Raw genomic sequence first — 17937 nt, forward strand, 5'->3', positions numbered from 1 at the left:
CAGGCAAGGAGAGAAGGCAGAGATCACAGAACACAGGGCACCCTTGGGGGGAAATTCTGAGGAGGCAAAGCATGCTTTCTCTGGCACCGATATCTGCTGGGGCTGGTCTGGACACATCTGGCCAGAAACTACAACTGCCTAAGCAAATCACAAAGGTCCGTCTAGTCAAAGCCAAGGTTTTTCCAGTGGTCAGGTATGGATGTGAGAGTTGGACCATAAAGAAAGCTGAGCACTGAAGTATTGATGCTTTTGAACTGTCGTGTTGGAGAAGACTCTTGAGAGTCCCTGGGACTGCAAGGAGATCCAACCAGTCTATCCTAAAGGAGATCAGTCCTGGGTGTTCATTGGAAGGACTGATGCTGAAGCTGAAACTCCACTACTTGAGCCACCTCATGCGAAGAACTGACTCATCCGAAAAGACCCTGATGCTGGGAAAGATTGAGGGCAGGAGAAGAAGGGGACAATGGAGGGTGAGATGGTTGGATGCATCACTGACTCGATGGAGTTTGAGTAAGCTCTGGGAGTTGGTGATGGACAGGGAGGCCTGATGAACTGCAGTCCATGGGGTCGCAAAGAGTCGGACACGACTGAGCAACTGGACAACAACAAGCAAATCACAATAGGAAAAAGCTACACGGTCACATCACCAATTGAAAACCGTCTGATGGAGAAGCCTGCCCTCCGTTAACTGAAGATTCTAAGCTGACAGGAGGACTGCCCTCCCCAGTGTCTCTGAGGCAAAGAACTGGCTGCAGACCAGCCCCGTACCAAGAGGTGCCTTTATTTTCTTCATAACTTAGTGCCAGGAGGACTTCCCAGAGACGCTAGTGAAGTGCCTTCTATACAATACCCAAGGTTAGCTCCAAATCGTTCATAAAAAAAGCCCACAGACTATTATAGCTGAACTGACAGAACTGCTTCAGCATGTCAGTTATATTCTTCCCGCTTACACCAGCTTTTCAAAGCAAAACACGTGGGCTTCCCAGGTGGCTCAGTGGTAAAGAATCTGCTTGCAACGTAGGTGACGCAGGTTCGATCCCTGGGTCGGGAAGATCCCCTGGAGGAGGAAATACGACCCACTCCAGCATTCTTGCCTGGGAAATCCCATGGACAGAGTAGCCTGGAGGGCTACAATCCATGGAGTTGCAAGGAGGTGGACACGACTGAGCACAGACACACAGGACTTTTTTACACCAGTTTTTCAAAGCAAAACATAAAAATCCCCAATAATGAAAACCCATAATGTTGCCAAAAGAGGATTTCTAGATGCTTCAGGCCAAGTCTCTATCCTGAGTGTCACACTCTTGCCAAGGAGAGCACGCAGCCTATAACACAGGCCTGGGGCGCACGAGCCGGGCGTGCACACTCGCCAGGCCACCACGGGAGCCTCGGATGTGCTGCACAGGTCCCTAAGAGCATCAGGGAGCTCCCCCACTTTTCCTGAGGCCACAGACTTTACAGCCATTGTTCTCGTCCCCTTTGGGGTCACAGAATTGCCAGAAGGAATCTCTAGAAGCTGCTAAAACCCATGATCTATGTTTCTGAATGATGTACAAAACACCTCCACATACATATATTCAAATGCATCCCCAGGACTTCTCTGGTTGTCCAGTGGTTAGGGCTCCACACTTCCACTGCAGGGGGCACAGGTGCCACCCCCGGTCAGGGAACAAAGATCCCTCATGCCACGTGATATGGCCAAAAATAATACATCCTCTCAAGGCCTCCTGATGAATGTCTGACTTGAGAAAGGTATGAGATGGAGCCTGGAAATACACACTCCCGACATCTGGGCAAAGACAAGCAAGATTTTCCCTGTGACATTTCTGGAAGCATTCATCTTTGGACAAAAGTCATAAGAAACTACAAATGAGAGTTGCTTACATACATTTCCTATATCATCACCAGGAACACTCCAATATTCCCAATGGAGCCAAACAAATGCTAAGCGAATCATAATTTACCATTCCCATAGTCTAATTAGCCCCTTCACACTTGGTATCACACCTACATCTTAGGTCTCAAACAAGTCAGTTCTCCTGTCTGACTCGCTGGGTGCCTTTAAAATGGTACTGAGATGTGTTTTCAAAGTCTTTGACAGTCCATCTCCTGGTGGGTTATTAACTAGTGCCTGCTATCAGTCAGGAGGTGGGAAGGGCTGTGAGCCAAGAGAAACAGAACCAGAAGCTGGATTGGCTCATTTTTTAAATTTTTTTAATGCAAACACTAAAGCAATTAGACACAACCAAATCCCAGTAAGGAAAAATAAACATCAAAAAGAGGCAGTTGCTTCAACATTCTGAATGAAGTGTGTTCAAGCAGGCCTAATTTCAAAAGTGATTACAACTTAAAGAAAAAAAAAAACTAACTCCATGCCATCCAAGAAGGAAAACAAAACCATGGAGGACCAGGTTTTTAAAATTTCTATCCTTATAAATAAGGCTGGCTCTCTCATTTTATTGAACCTAAGATGCCAACAGCTGTAAAACTGCACAATTACTACATCACTAAGAAGAGAGAAAAAGTTCCCAAAAGATGCATGTTCAAATTATGGTATTATTGGGACTTCCCTGGTGGTCCAGTGGGTAAGACTCTGTGCTCCCAGAGCAGGGGGCCTGGGTTCAGTCCCTGGTTGGGGAACTGGACCCCTGCACACGTGCCGTAGCTAAGAGTCTGCATGCCTCAGTGAATACCCTGTGAGTTGCAACTAAGACAAACAGCAGCCAAACAACTATTTTTTAAAAGACATATAAAAAACCAAACTATGGCATTATTGTTATCCTTGCTGTAAAAAGAGGAAAGAAACACTGGCAGAGGTTAACAGCTCCTGTGAGTATAGACCCAAATGCAAAGCCCTTCTATCCATCGTGTAGCTACTGCCCATTAGGGTTTTAGAAAGTGTCAAAGTGAAAGTCACTCAGTCATGTCAGACTCTTTGTGACCCCATGGACTATACAGACCATGGAGCTGTCTAGGCCAGAATACTGGAGTGGGTAGCCTTTCCCTTCTCCAGGGGATGTTCCCAACCCAGGGATTGAAACCAGGTCTCCCGCATTGCAGGCAGATTCTTTACCAAATGAGCCACAAGGGAAGCTATTTTATAAAGCCCAGCAAGGGGATATAAATCAGCTGACATGGGACATGATTAGGTGGGACTTTTATGTTGAGCATAGTTGATTAACAATGCTGCATTAGGTTCAGATGCACAGCAAAGTGAGTCAGTTAGACATGTATCTACTCTTTCTCAAATTCTTTTCCCATTTGGGTTATTACAGAATATTGAGCAGCAATATTCTGGGCTATACAAAAGGTCCTTCATGCAACACAGCTATGTTTTAGCTATTAACTTCCAACATTCTGTCCAAAAAAAAACACCTATGTATTGTTAAGTTGCTGTTATTTTGTGATAACCTAAACCATTTTATTAAAAATTTGAAAAATGAAAAGATGAGCTACTATTTCAACTGCCAGACCTGACGGACCATAAGTCATCACAGGTCTACAGAACCACAGTCTCAGTCACTTTAGGCCACACAAATGACAAATTCTCCCCATCACACCTCAGAGTAACAAACCGAACAGATTATAATCTCCCCTTGTTGAGTTTTGGCTTCCTAGAAGACAGAATTCAGAATTGTGGTTCTTAAAAAAAAACACCTTAAAGTCTAAGGGAGAAATCACTGTAGTATTAAGTCAAGATAACTGGAAAACAAGATAAAAGATCCGCACCAGCAAAGTTACGGACAGCAGCATTACGGCGCATAAAGCAAGTCTCGTGGGAAACAGTCGAGCTCAGATTCCTTATCTGAGTCCTTATGAGGATGGCATCCAGTTCTTGCCCATGAGGGGCCTTGACATTATTATTTTCTTGGGGGATTTCCTTTCTTCACAGGGCTAACTAAGAGCAGATGTTTGCCAAATCAAGATCATGTCAATTCTTTAACAGCACTTGAAGGCAAGTTACCCATTTAGCCTTAGAAAGAGCAGCTGTTTTCACCTAACACTAAATTTTCTTAATTGAAGACAAAAAGAGACGGGGGTGGCAGAGGATGAGATGGTTAGATAGCATCACCGACTCAGTGGACATGAATTTGAGCAAATTCCGGAGACAAGGAAGGACAGGGGAACCTGGCGAGCTGCAGTCCCTGGGGTCCTAGAGTCGGGCACACCTTAGGGACCGAACAGCAACAAATTTTCTTTCTTCAGATAGATTCTCTGTATAAAACTCACACTGTTTCTGATTAGGACATGGCATTAAAAGCTAAAACCGAGAGCCGAGACACTAAAACTTTGATGACAGGAGTCCTCTAATTAGTTACAACTAACTAAAGTCCCTGAAATCCATTATTTACTATGTAGAATACAGAGTCTTTGTCATATTTAACAATAAAGCAAAAGAAAAAAAAAATGAAAAAGAAATCTACCGAAACAAAAAACACACCAATCATTTCTTCCAAAAGGTATATACCACATCCTGGAGCTTGCCCAAGAATCTGAAAGCGAATGCTAAAGAAAAAAATGCGAAGGTTTCGCAATGTTTCCTTTTAAATTAGGTTTCTCTAAAGTGTAATGGCATCATTCAAAAGCAAATAGGTCCAAAAGACAAAGGGATTTTTTCCCACTGAATGTTAAAATAATGTCATATCCATTTCCAACCATCTATAATGAAAGAACTCTGGAGAAACCAAATCAGCAAGCAGCCATGCCAGAAAGCAGTGGCCTTAAATAAGACAGTCTCAGGGGACAACTGTTGTAAGTCTTACCTTCTGCATGTTTGGCTTGATACAGCGAACAAAGAAAGGATTAGAGGCACTGAGAGCTGCCATTAACGAGTGCAGGGAGTCCTATGAGGAAGAAAAACATGTGTATGTTGATTTAGCCTCTTTTTACGTCTTTAAACTTCTCAGCGCCCTAGGCACTCATAAGAAACAAGAAGAAGAAAACAAACCTGAGGAATAGTGATTTTATTTTTAATCATGTCACTCTAATAAAAGTTTTACAGTTGTCATAGAAACTATTTCACATATGCAAAACTCATTTGTTCCTTCTTTGATATACACTGGAGTGGGGAAGCCAGTCCCTATCTCCAGGAGATCTTATTGACCCAGGGATCAAACCTGGGTTTCCTGCATTGCAGGGAGATACTTTACCATCTCAGCCACCAGGGAAGCCCCTTTGATGTTTAATCATGTCATTCTAATAAAATTATCATAGAAATATTATAATTATCATAGAAATTATTCCACATATGCAAACATTTATTACTTCTTTGATATAGTACCATTAAAAAATACTATTCTGTTAACCAGCAAAAATAAATAAATAAATAAAAAATACTCTGGGGGTATTTCAATGTTTATACGGAAAACCTGAGAAGTAGCAACTCTCCTTTGGAGTTATTCCTCCTAATTAACTATTTTCATTGAAATGACAGCTTCCACAAGTATCTCCCTGGTCTTTGAACCACGATCTTTCTTCACCAGGCAGATCAATCTCTTGTAATACTGCTGTCTTTTAAATTTTTTTTTTAATTGTGAAGAATTTTTAACATTTACCAAAGCAGACAGAGCATGTAAGGAGGGCCCGTCATCAGCTTCCACTCCTGGCTAATCTCATCTCATCTGATCCCTGCCCTGTACACACCACATCCACTTCTAGCAGAAAAGCAAACCCCAGACATTGTGCTATTTCATCCTTTAATACTTCAGTATGTATTACCAAAGGTTAAATACTTTAAAACATACAGAGATAACCACAATATCATTCCTGAAAAGAATTAACACAAATTCCTCACTATCAAGATGAAAAGGTACGCGTTCAAGATTGATTTTTAAATACTCAACTGTCTCAAATGTCATAATGTTTAAATGGTTTATCCTTTGAAATCAGAATGCAAATAATTAGGTCCATGTAGTGCAGTTGGCTGATATGTCTCTTCAGTCTATTTTAAGCCGCTGGTGTTCCCTCAGTCTCTATTTGTCTGTTTCTTTCTTCTTATAATTTTGCTGTTGAACAAGCTGGGTTGTCCGCTACATTGACTAGTTACTTCTGTGCTCAGAAAGCCTTAGGATTTCTCACAGACGACGAAACGTCCTGGAATTCATGGCCCCTCAAACTCTTGTACCCATTTATCATCACACAAGGAGTCCAGTCCTCTGGAAACAAGACTCCTTCCTGACTTGGGACCCTGCCTCCTGCCTTTGTCTTTACCTAGAAGCTCTGCCCATTCTCTTCCATTGCCTGATTCCTAGTCCAGTTTAAGTCCCCAACATCTGCAAAGTCTTCCAAGACAACTCCAGGCAACACTGACTTAGAAAAAGATGATGTAATGACCCCACTGGAAGAATAAGAGCCTAGGGTTTAGAGCCAGATAGACTCAAGTTCCATTCAGATCCTAGCTTCAGTCCTCAGAGGGACTGAGCAAGCCTCCATTTCTCTAAACCTCAGCCTTTTCATCTGTAAAATGGGGACAATAATACATACTGTGAACAAGACAGTATATATAAAGGGATTAGCCCCCATGACTGTAACTTTTATATAAGAGTATATAATAAATGGCAGCTGTAATTATTAAGCTATTATTAAATTACATCCTATCAGGCTCACACCTGCCAGGACTGTCAGCAATGGGACTGTGGGTCGAACTGATCCCCAAACACATTGAAAAACAAACCTCACACAGCAGCCCCCCAACCCCACGGCATCCAACTGAGTAGCTACATGAAAGAGAGCCTCCTAGAGGGCAAATTTAATAAAGGTCTGATGACTGATGTGCCTCCATTCCCCCTCATGTAAGGATTTGGGGGTAAAACAGGTCAATTCAGTTAAAGAAATGGCCTTCTTATGCTCTGCCTCTAAACTCTCTAAAAGGCTTACATATTTATGATGCCAAAAGAACGTTCCTTATTGTCCCTGAATTCTGGACATCTGGACAAGGTAACTGACACTGATTTTATTTAACCATGCCCTTGGTTACTCTTCCTAGTTATGATACTGTAAATCTACTGAGGAAGATTTTTTAAAAATCCAGACACAGGAAGAAATATACTTTATATGCATCTGAGCCTTTAAATACAAATCAGAGCAATCCCAAATAACCAAACAGTCCTTAAGAAGAATGACTATTTCATAAACTTAGACTAAATAGTTATTTATCTTTAATAAGACAAAAGAAACTTTTTTTTTTTGGTCTGGCTCAGGGAACAAAAATATATTTTTCTTCCAAAAATACCGTTTTAAAAGGATGATAGAAAACAAATAAACCTTAAAAGGATGATAGAAAACAAGTAAACACTTTCAGAGATCTCATAGATACTCATTCTGATTTTCAGTTCTTAAAGTCACAATAAAGATGGCTCCATGCAGGCCAGCAGCAGAGACTAACCTTGAACTGTGAGCTGACTGTGGGCCGCCGGTGTTTGCTTCCGCATTTCAAGGTATCCTGGTTATTGCGGCTGGAAACGTGTTCGAAGAGGTCGTAGATGAAGTCGAATCTGTGTGAGCAGAGAGCAGGAGGGCCATGAGGGGTGCACACCCAATTATTAGGTGCTCAATCACTGTAATTATAATGCATGGTCCTGAAAATAACACACCAAGGCCTGCAAGAGCTAAGAAAGCATTCCAAGATTTCACACCCACCACCGCCCAAGAGCTTTAGGCACTGAAAGCAGATGTGGATGCTTCGGAGCACTGGAGTCTTGCCGGGGAGAAGAGGATGGGTGAAAATAACCCAGGTGACCAGCCACTCTGGAGTTGAGCTTTGCAGCCCAGTGGAAGGCAAGCGTTTATCTTGTGCAACTCAGCGTGGCAAAGATGCAGCCAGTTAGCAGGTGGAAGGGCACTAGGCTGGAGTGAGGCCGACTTGGGTTCAGTCCTGCTGTCCCCTCTTCCTAGTCGTGTGACTTGGACATGATGCTGGCCTCTCTCTACGCCTGTTTTCTCATCTGGAAATGGGAGTTATTTTAGGATGTATCCTAGGAAGCTGGGGTAAGGATGACACGAGGAAATGGAGGCAAAAGGTTGAGCATGACGCCTGGCTCATCCTAAATGTTGATGATCACTGTTATTATTATTAAAAAGCTCTAGAAAATCTATCACCACTACTAACAGAAGACTTCTCAGTAGCTATTTTTTTTTTTGGCTGCACTAGGCCTTCGTTGCCGTGAGGTCTTTTCTCTACTGTGTGGGCTCCTCACTGTGGTGCGTCCTCTTGTGGACCACAGACTCTGGGGCACGTGGGCTTCAGTGGTTGCATCACTCAAGCTCAGTAGTTGCGGTTTGTTGGCTCTAGAGCATGCAAGCTTCCGTAGCTGTGGCTCAAGGGTTCTAGAGCAGGGCTCAACTGCTCCAAGGCAGGTGGAATCTTTCCAGACCAGGGATGGAATCCGCGTCTCGAGCACTGGCAGGCGGATTCTTATCCACTGCGCCACTAGGGAAAATCCTCAGGACCTTTTCGATCTTCCTTGAATGGAAGATGTTCTGGGCTATAAAAACCAGGGGTCAGGGGTGTAGGGGGCAATGGCTTTGCTAAGAACCAGGAGAGAAACAGTCTGGCTTTCACACCCCTCGAGGGGATAATGCCAGTGCTTCCCTCATCACTTCTCATTCTGTTCAACTCTTTCTCACTTTTATCCTAGGGTGATGCTTCATTCTCGCTCTTTCAAGTTCTCTGTACTTTGAGCGCTTTGGAAAAAACCTTTGTGTTCCATTAAAATGTCCCACTGGATGAAGAAACAGCAACCCAGTTCAGTATTCTTGCCTGGGAAATCTCATGGACAGAGGAGCCTGGTGGGCTACAGTCCATGGGGTCGCAAAGAGTTGGACGTGACTGAAGAGATGGACTGCAAAATGTCACAGAGGCCAAAGGCAAAAGAGAGCAGAGAGGCAAAGACACCAAGCCCCTCCATCAGCAGAGAGAAACCTGGGCTGAAACAATGCTCTTGCCTCCAATTCCACTTAACATTATGATAGCGGCAACCAGTGGAAGGCCGTCTTGCTGGCCTCTAGGCCTCGGCCCTTCTCATAACCAAATGTTCCATTTAACCTCAAGACCCCACTTTTACTTAAATGGATCGATTTAAATCTGCTTTGAGAGAGAGGTAATCTGCTATGGTTCAAACATTGCCATTTTTACAGGTCTGAGAACACACCTAAAAATAAAAATAGTCGACAAGGTTGTAATTAGGGAATCTTCACAGAGGAGGGTTAAGGCAAATTGAAAGACCAACCACTTCCCCCCTGGGCTTCTAAGCTGACACTTAAGATGTGTTCTCTTCACCCCAGTTCACAGCTATGTAAGCGACAGGGTGGCCACCTGGGAATTTCATTTCTAAAAGTATTACAGCTTTTTAATGATGGTGCTACTTTCCTTCCTCAGATATTGAAAATTTGTGTCAGAGATTCACACTGTATCTAAGACACATATTGATGACTTTAAGGGCTGTTTTCCCCTCTTTCTCTCTCACAAAGCCTCCTAAAAGCAGGAAGCCTCTTGGTTTAATATGTTCAAATGAATTCATCATCAAAACTTTTCAGCATATTTTTCTTAACTACTGATTTAATGGTGTGAATTTATAATTCATGAATGAATAAATGAATGGGTAATTTTAGCTGAATACTTGTTTATTTCTCTTGATAACTCTTACACTAACTAGAGACATAAGGTCCTACAAGACCCGAGGCTGACATCAATTTAATGCATAGCTCTAAGCTTGCTGTGAAGAAACTAGGTCTTGCTGGTTAAAATCTTATATTCTTGAACCAAGCAAAACAGATCAAATCTAGTTGAAGAATCCTGGGCGAGTCACGTAACCACGCCACACTTAATCTCCTCAGTAGCATAACAGGATGAATAAAAGTATCTAACTTAGGGGTTTGCTGTTCCAATGCCACCTCATTAAATGGTAGTCACTACCACCAGGGCCATTTATATATCTCTCAGGTCACTTTATTGATCAAATATTGCCCAGGAAGGAACACACTACATCAAGTTGTCCCCATATTAATTTTTTTTATGTTTGTGAATTAAAAACATCTGCACAAACATCAATCTGACATCGCAGGGACGAGATCGACGCACCGGCTTTCTCTCAGAAGGTTGAGAAGATCATCCCTGAAGGTATCCCTGTTCTTCTCCAAGATGCCCCGCACGTCATACTGAACCTGGTTTGCAACAAACAAGAAAAAGAAGAACTGATCAAAAGAATCATTTCAAGTCATAAGCATCCCCTTTAAGAGCTGGACCTGTCATTCAATATCGGCTTCTGAAATTACTATTCTCTAAATACCAAATGGGCAAATATCAGCAGGGGTCTTGATTAAGAAGTTACCTGTCTAAGGGTGTGGGGAAAAGGGAACCCTCCTACAGTGTTGGTAGGATTGGTTCAGCCAGTATAGAAAACAGTGTGGAGGTTCCTCAAAAAGATGAAAAACAGAGTTGCCATATGGTCAAGTAATCCCACTCCTGAGCATATATCCAGACAAAACTCTAATTCAAAAAGACACAGGCGCCCCTATGTTCGTAGCAGCACTATTTACAACAGTCAAGACACGGGAACAACCTAAATGCCCAGCGACAGATGAATGGATAAAGATGCTGTACACATATAGACAGCGGAACACTACTCAGTCACAGAAAGAGCAAAACGCCATTTGCGGCAACGTGGATGGACCCAGAGATTCCCATACTAAGTGAATCAGAAAGACAAATATCATGACCTCACTTCTATGTGGAATCAAAACATGACACAAATGAACTTATCTAAGAAATAGAAACAGACTCACAGACACAGAGAACAGACCTGTGGGTGCCAAGGGGGAGAGGGGTAGGGAAGTCTGGGATTAGCAGAGGAAAACGGTTATATACTGAATGGATAAACAGGGTCCCACTGTATAGCACGTGGAACTACATTCAAAATCCTGGGACAAACCATAATGAAAAAAGAATATATACATATGTATATGTGTGTGTGCAACTGCATCACGTCACTGTACAAAAGAAATTAACACAACACTGTAAATCAATTACGCTTCAATCATATAAATTCAAGAAGGAGTTACCTCTCCAGCATAGTGTTTCACTCCAAAATTGTTGACTGCAACTCTGGGCTTCACGTAAAAGTGGTTATTCTAAAAAAAAAAAAAAAAAGTAAATGCCTAATTTCACTCACTGATTTCCTGACAGTGTAACTACAACTGCCAGTGAAAACAATTTCAAAATCCACGACATATAAGCGCTTTAGGACACATCATGTGATGCACTTCATCAAAATCATGCAACTCTGGTCTGTGTCATTACAGTAGGTTAAAAAGGTTAAATCTTATACTCAAAGTAAACATGGGCATATTCTGACAAGTAGCCTCAGATCTATGCCTTTGGCTTATTTCTATTTAGTTCTAGTGGAGCAAAGCTTCCATTTGAGAAAACAAAAAAAATTCAACGTGAGAGGCACCATGGGGCCAATAGCCCTGAAACCTGTCCTATGCCGTCTTAATCCGCAGATGAGCTACCCAGACACAGTGAGGAGTTGGCAGGTGTGGACATACAGCATGCTGACTGTGCAACTTCTCCAGTAAGGTGCTATCAGTGGCTTGAGGAAAATGGCTTTCTTCATTGATAAGGGCTAGGAGACCAAGTTTCTAGAAGAGGGGGGAAGAACAGGTCAAATATGAATTAAACACTGAATTTTTTCCTCTATGTATTTTTACAGATCCTTTCCTCTCTACTCTCTATCAAGTGGTAAAAAGTGCGTAGTTTCTCAGATCGAAAAATTCAGAATGACACGCTATAAAGAACTCCAAACGCATTCCATACTGCAAACCCTGAACCTCCTGTAATCTGGTGACCAAAACGTTTACAACTGGCCAATCCACTACTGGGATGGCAAAGTTTTTGATGCTGACTTAAAGTCTCTGGGAAGCCAATCTGCTCACTGTTGATTCTTAAAATATTGACTTCAAAGAGACAATGGGCGTGAAGCAGCCAAGTCCTAAAATTCAACCTTGCACAGTTACATGTATGCTTCCAAATGGTCCATTGTGTTCTAAACATTCACATCTTTCATGTGCGTGTTCGTACAAGCTCTTTTGTTCCCGTAAATATGAATCAGCCCAGCTGGACACCCTTGGGACTGTAACAATTCTTCAACAGTGTGTTACCTTCTCAATCAAGTCCAGGCATTCTCCATTGTCAATCCAGTCAATATCTTCCCACACTAAGCCTTCTCTGTACAAAGATTAAAAAGGTCCAGGTTGTAGTAAAATATTGCTTCAAAACTATCCAACGTAGGGACTCATTTTCTTAAACATTTTGAAATGCAATTCAATGAGTGCTTACCTACTATATTCCAGTTGTTCTAAAGAAAAGATATGTTTGTTGAAATATTCCTGAAGTTTCTCGTTTGCATAGTTTATGTTGAACTGCTCAAAGTGATTCACCTAAGGGGGGAAACAATCCAACAAGAGTCTTTAGCGCTCTCGCTCTTACATAAAAAGGTAAAGAAAAGGCCAATAAAAAATCTGCAGGGAAAACATATCATTGTTTGTTTCACAAGATCTGCTTAGGAGGATCCCACTCGTTGGAAGCACACCTCAAAGTTTTCAAATCCAAAGATGTCCAAGATGCCAATAGACTTGAAGTCATCTTTGCCTTTGATCCTGCTGTTGATCTTCTTGATCACCCACTCGAAGCAGCGTGCGTAAAGTGCCATGGCCAAGGAGTCCCTGCTGTCTGCTGCCTGAGGGGAGACGAGACAGAGACGCAGTTTCCCTAATGACTGCAGGGAACCCAGATGGGCACATCCATCTGTGCTGCACTTGGGAGCCACACTCACTCCACATCTATGCAGCCCGTGTCAAGTGAACCAATACCATCCAGGAAAACAGCTGTCTAAAGAAACGGAAACCTGAAGCTTGCTTATTTGCAGCAAGGGTCACCTTGAAGCATCAGGCTTTCAAATTCAGCTTTAAGGATTGAGTTATAAGAATGAATACGGACCAAAATATACAGCTCCAAATTTGATCAGGTTTATGCCACTAAGTGGACTTTCCAGGTGGCTCAGTGGTAAACAGTCTGCCTGCCAGTGCAGGAGACTCGGGTTCGACCCCTGGGCTGGGAAGATCCCCTGGAGAAGGAAATGGCAGCCCACTCCAATGCTCTTGCCTGGAGAATCCTATGGACAGAAGAGCCTGGTGGACTACAGTCCATGGAGTTGCAGGAGAGTCAGAAATGACTTAGTGACTAAATAACAACAACAACACAATGCTAATTAAGACTTGACTTCCCTCATTATCATCTTCTCATATTTTACTTTGTGTGCATACAAGTTTTCTCCATGGTATGGTTAGCATTTTTACTTATCCAATCAAGAAAACAGCTATTAGATGGGCTAGTGCATGTAACGGGCTCAAGGCAGTTGCAGAGACAAAAATAAATCATACAACATACTGTTGCTTTGCTCTCATTAATAATAATAATAAAAACTAACACCAGTTAGTAGTAATAATTATTACAGCTGGTTATTTAACTCTTACTCTGCACGAGTCACTAAGTCTCCAGTTCAGTAGCTCAGTTCTGTCCAAATCTCTGTGATCACATGGACTGCAGCATGCCAGGCTTCCCTGTCCATGACCAACTCCTGAAGCTTGCTCAAACTCATGTCCACTGAGTCGGCAATGCCACTAAGTTTTTAGTATTTATATATTTTTTACTATTGTCCTTGTACATGGCAACCCATCCCAGTACACCTGTCTAGAGAATTCCATGGACAGAGGAGCCTGGCGGGACCCAGTCTTTGGGGTCACAGAGAGTCGGGCATGACTGAATGAGTACTACTTTCAAATCCTTGTCTTGAGTCTTCTCTGGTGGCTCAAAAGGTAAAGAATCTGCCCGCAATTTGGGACACCCAGATTCGATCTCTGGGTAGCGAGATCCTCTGGAGAAGGGAATGGCCACCCACTCTACTATTCTTGCCTGGAGAATTCCATGCACAGAGGAGCCTGGTGGACTACAGTCCATAGGTTCACAAGGAGTCGGACAGAACTAAGCGACTAACACTTTACTTTTCGTCCTTGTCTTACAGAAGAGGAAACTAAGGCACAGTGAATAAATTCCCCAAGAACAGAATATAATAAGCTGAAGACTCAGGACTCAGACTCAGGAAATCTCCCCCAGTCCCATTCCTCCTAAAGATTCTGCTATGCTGTCTCTAAGATGACCACTGAACCACTGTGCCTATCCCCTCAACGTGGATGTCTTATTTTTGACCCTGAGCCAAAAGCATTTGAATGGATCACTGCAGTTCCTTATTCAAATCAAAGCCGTGGATCTGCAGACCCAGGGGCATCTTTAGAAGTTGCTTTGAGGGTCAGACACATACCTGCTGAACATTGAGAGGCGTAAGGATCTCCTCCCCCCGGAGGAACATGGACCTCTGGGTCAAGGCGTCCGTGAGCTGTGCTGGGTCCAGCCCAAGTAACTCTGCAGACCTGCCCAAGGCTGGAGAAGAAGGACAAGGAGAAAGTGGATGCACAACCCCAAGAAGGAAAAGCCCATGGGATCCCAAGTGGGTGCAAAGCCACTGCCACACACGACACAGTTAAGCAGAGAATATTCCTAAGGCCCTCGGGCAGGACCTAGAAGACGCATGTTCTACTGGCAGGTTATCCACTCCCTTAATGAGTCTTAGATTTACAGCAAACAACCTGGTACTTGGAACAAGTATGGTCCAGAGGCTCCCACGGCAGGTTCCCCAAGACCCTGTCAGAGGTTTGCAAGGTCCATGACTATTTCAATAAGACTAGCTTTTTTTTTTTTTAGTGATAAACTCTGTTATTTGCTTTTTCACTTTCATTACCTCACAAGTATACAGAAGAATATTCTAGAGGCTACATGACATGAGTAGCTCAACAAGCTTAGGGCAGAAATAGAAGCCAGCTGTCCTTCATCACACCAGATATTTTAAACATTTACAAAATCATTAGACAATGTCAGTCATTATTGACTTGTTCTCTTTTGTTTTGGAAGATGGTCTTTCAAATAAACTGCTACTTATTTTACTACATGCAAGGGGTTGGTTACGGTTATTTTAAAGTGAATTTCTTGCTATTTTTTTTAACTGTCTCCACTATTATTTCTAAAGGGCTTTCCTGGTGACTCAGATGGTAAAGAATCTGCCTGCAATGCCCGAGACCTGGGTTTGATCCCTGGGTCAGTAAGACCCCCTGGAGAAGGGAATGGCTACCCACTCCAGTTTTAACTGACTCTGTTTTCATTTCTAAAGCAGTAAACATCAACAGGAATGATCCACGGGAACAAGAACTACAGGCCTGTAGCCCTGGGTTACTTGTGGGCCACTTTGAACTTACACTCATCCAGTTCCCAGCCTCCATGCCCTCATCCACCGCATCCATCAGAAAAGTTTAAAGAATAAATCACTCCAGGAAAATGACAACTGACACGGTTACACGTATGTTAACTCACTTAGTCTTAAGACATCTCCACTGTGCACTTTACAGTGAGAAGTCACGAGTGTTGAAGGGATAGGCAACCCAAGGAAACAGCTTGTGGCAGAGCCGGACTACGAACCAGTCATCCCGGCTTGAAAACTAACAGTCTTAACCATTCCACTATGGCAGCCCTCAGTAGCCAGGAATTAACTACAACACTACATCCGACTCATGACATTCTTCCTACATCAAATTCTTGTTGCCCCTATTTCCTTTTATTGGGCCCACTTTCCTTCTTTCTTAGTAGAAAATGAGAACACAGCCACCATTCCATGCAGTAATCACTTGTTTGATGCTTTGACCCTTTATTAACTGACCTTTCACATCAAACTTCTGTAGCTCATATTCTAGGGCTCAAAATGTATTTTTTCAAAGGCCAGACAGGAAATATTTTAGATCTACATTTCTTATGAGGCAAAAGCCAAGGAAGTAAAGGAGGGAGAAGCAACCTTACCCGTTTTGAAGGAAACTTGCGCCCCACCAGCAGTGATAAATTCTATGTTCCCAAGATGCAATATACCAGCAAGCAACCTCAACACTTCCCGAACTTCTTCCTTGCTAAACTGCATGACCTCCATTGCCATCTGTAAGGAAACAAGGTTAGTTTTTCATCTTTTTTCACACTAAAGAAAATGAAAATGGTCACTACTCAGTAAAGGTACTAAGTACTATTCTAAAGGCAAGAAAGCAAGAAATATTGGTTTGGCCAAAAATTTCGTTGGGGATTTTCCATTAGATGTTGCAGGGAAAAAAACGAACACATTTTTTGGTCAACCCATTTTATATGACAAAGACTTTAAATAGGTACACATAAAAGAAAAGCAAGACATTAAGAAAGAATTGTAGAATATTTAAGAGAACCCAATCGACAAGATAAAAATAAATATCTGCTTTACACACAAGACTCCTATTTATGCCAGAAAAGAACTACTCCAGAGTCATAGTGACAAAGAAATACTTTTTTCTATGTGTATCAAAATGTAGTGGAACATTTTGTATTTTCTTACACATAAAAAATAGGGGGGAAGGGGAGGGGAGGGAAGATGGGAGGGGGGTTCAGATTTGGGGGAACACAACTGCACCCGTGGCTGATTCATGTCAATGTATGGCAAAAACTATCACAATATTGTAAGTAATTATCTTCCAATTAAAATTAATTAATTTTTTAAAAAAGAAAAGAAAATGTCGGGGGTGGGGGATACTTCATGAGACTCCTTCAGTATAAATTTGGGGACTTGTCTTAATGGTTAAAAGTAGCAGGGACCCTGATAGGTAGAAAGAAATTCCCTATCAGGGGTTCTACGGATAGAAGAGCCTTCTGCTCCTTGTGTAAAGATGCTGATGGAAAAACAATGGATCTAGATTTGTCTTCCCTGACAGTCATCGCACTGTTATTTTCCATTTCTCCAAAGGATTTTTAAGGTCTTATTCTTGCCTCTGGATACTAAATAGAAGTTAACACAATGCTGATTAGAAAAAAATAAAAAAGAACAAGCACCAACAGGGGCTTTGTTCCCCAGAAAGTTTCTAAACTGAAGCCAGGCATCTTCTGAATCAGAGCAAAGATTTGCTCATTATCCCTTACGATTTAGGAGCCATGTTCTCATCAGGAAAAGAGCCAGCTACCCTCTCCCACTCCTACTCTACACATGCGCACACGGATGCACGCACGCACGCACACGTGCAGAACAGAGGACGGAACTGCTGGCAGTATTGATGAAAATAGCCTACAAAGAGAACCCAGCCCCATGATCACTACATTGACCACTGGAACGGGAAGAAGGAAGCCACGCAGCGCTGTGGAGCCACAGAAGCTACAAGAGGAAACGCCTGGAGATTTTAAAATATGAGAAGTAATTTCTTTACGAGAAAAAAAAAAACAACACACAAAGCCAGAAACAAAAGGCAAGAAAATAAAGAGGAAAACAAAATTAAAAGAAAAAACTGCATAAGGCAAGGAACCAACAGCTATATTAAGAGACACATGACGCAGTAAAATAAAATAGGCACCTTTTCTAACAGGAAACGCAAATCCACAGAGAAATGTTTTCCTTCCTAGAAATTCAACACGCGAATACTGAAGAAAATGAGATAACTTCTATTAAATTAACAAAAACTTTTCTGAATGATAAAATGGGTGAAAGGTGGGTATTTATGCAGTGGTCACTCACTGGTAGTATAAGTCAGAATAATCTTTTTGGAAAACAAGATTATGGATTAGTGTTGGGCTGGACCACCTATGTACATAATCTTAAAATGTTCAGAGAAGTCACACAAGTTTCTCAGGGTTATAAAACCAAGATTCAAAGTCAGGCCTGACAAACACAAAGTCTAGGAACTTACTCTCCATTCGGTTGTATGCTTTTTTTTCTTTTTACGTCCTTAGAAAGTCAGTCGCCTATGTAATCACCCTTAATTTCAGTGCTGGAATTT

General features: G+C 42.2%; 1 protein-coding gene across 1 annotated transcript in view; it reads right to left on the minus strand.

The window, feature by feature from the left end:
- The window catches only part of MYO10 (myosin X), a 252256-nt gene that overhangs the window by 82985 nt on the left and 151334 nt on the right, over positions 1-17937 (minus strand). The window contains exons 10-19 of the mRNA XM_020887818.2: positions 15959-16088; positions 14376-14494; positions 12588-12734; positions 12335-12435; positions 12157-12223; positions 11545-11637; positions 11059-11127; positions 10079-10161; positions 7385-7493; positions 4764-4844 (exon numbers count right to left, since the gene is read on the minus strand). Coding sequence (XP_020743477.2) covers positions 4764-4844; positions 7385-7493; positions 10079-10161; positions 11059-11127; positions 11545-11637; positions 12157-12223; positions 12335-12435; positions 12588-12734; positions 14376-14494; positions 15959-16088 — 999 coding nt within the window. The remainder of the gene's footprint in view (positions 1-4763; positions 4845-7384; positions 7494-10078; positions 10162-11058; positions 11128-11544; positions 11638-12156; positions 12224-12334; positions 12436-12587; positions 12735-14375; positions 14495-15958; positions 16089-17937) is intronic.

The sequence above is a fragment of the Odocoileus virginianus genome, chromosome 14 (assembly GCF_023699985.2).
Source record: "Odocoileus virginianus isolate 20LAN1187 ecotype Illinois chromosome 14, Ovbor_1.2, whole genome shotgun sequence".
In the NCBI taxonomy this organism is placed as follows: Eukaryota; Metazoa; Chordata; class Mammalia; order Artiodactyla; family Cervidae; genus Odocoileus; species Odocoileus virginianus.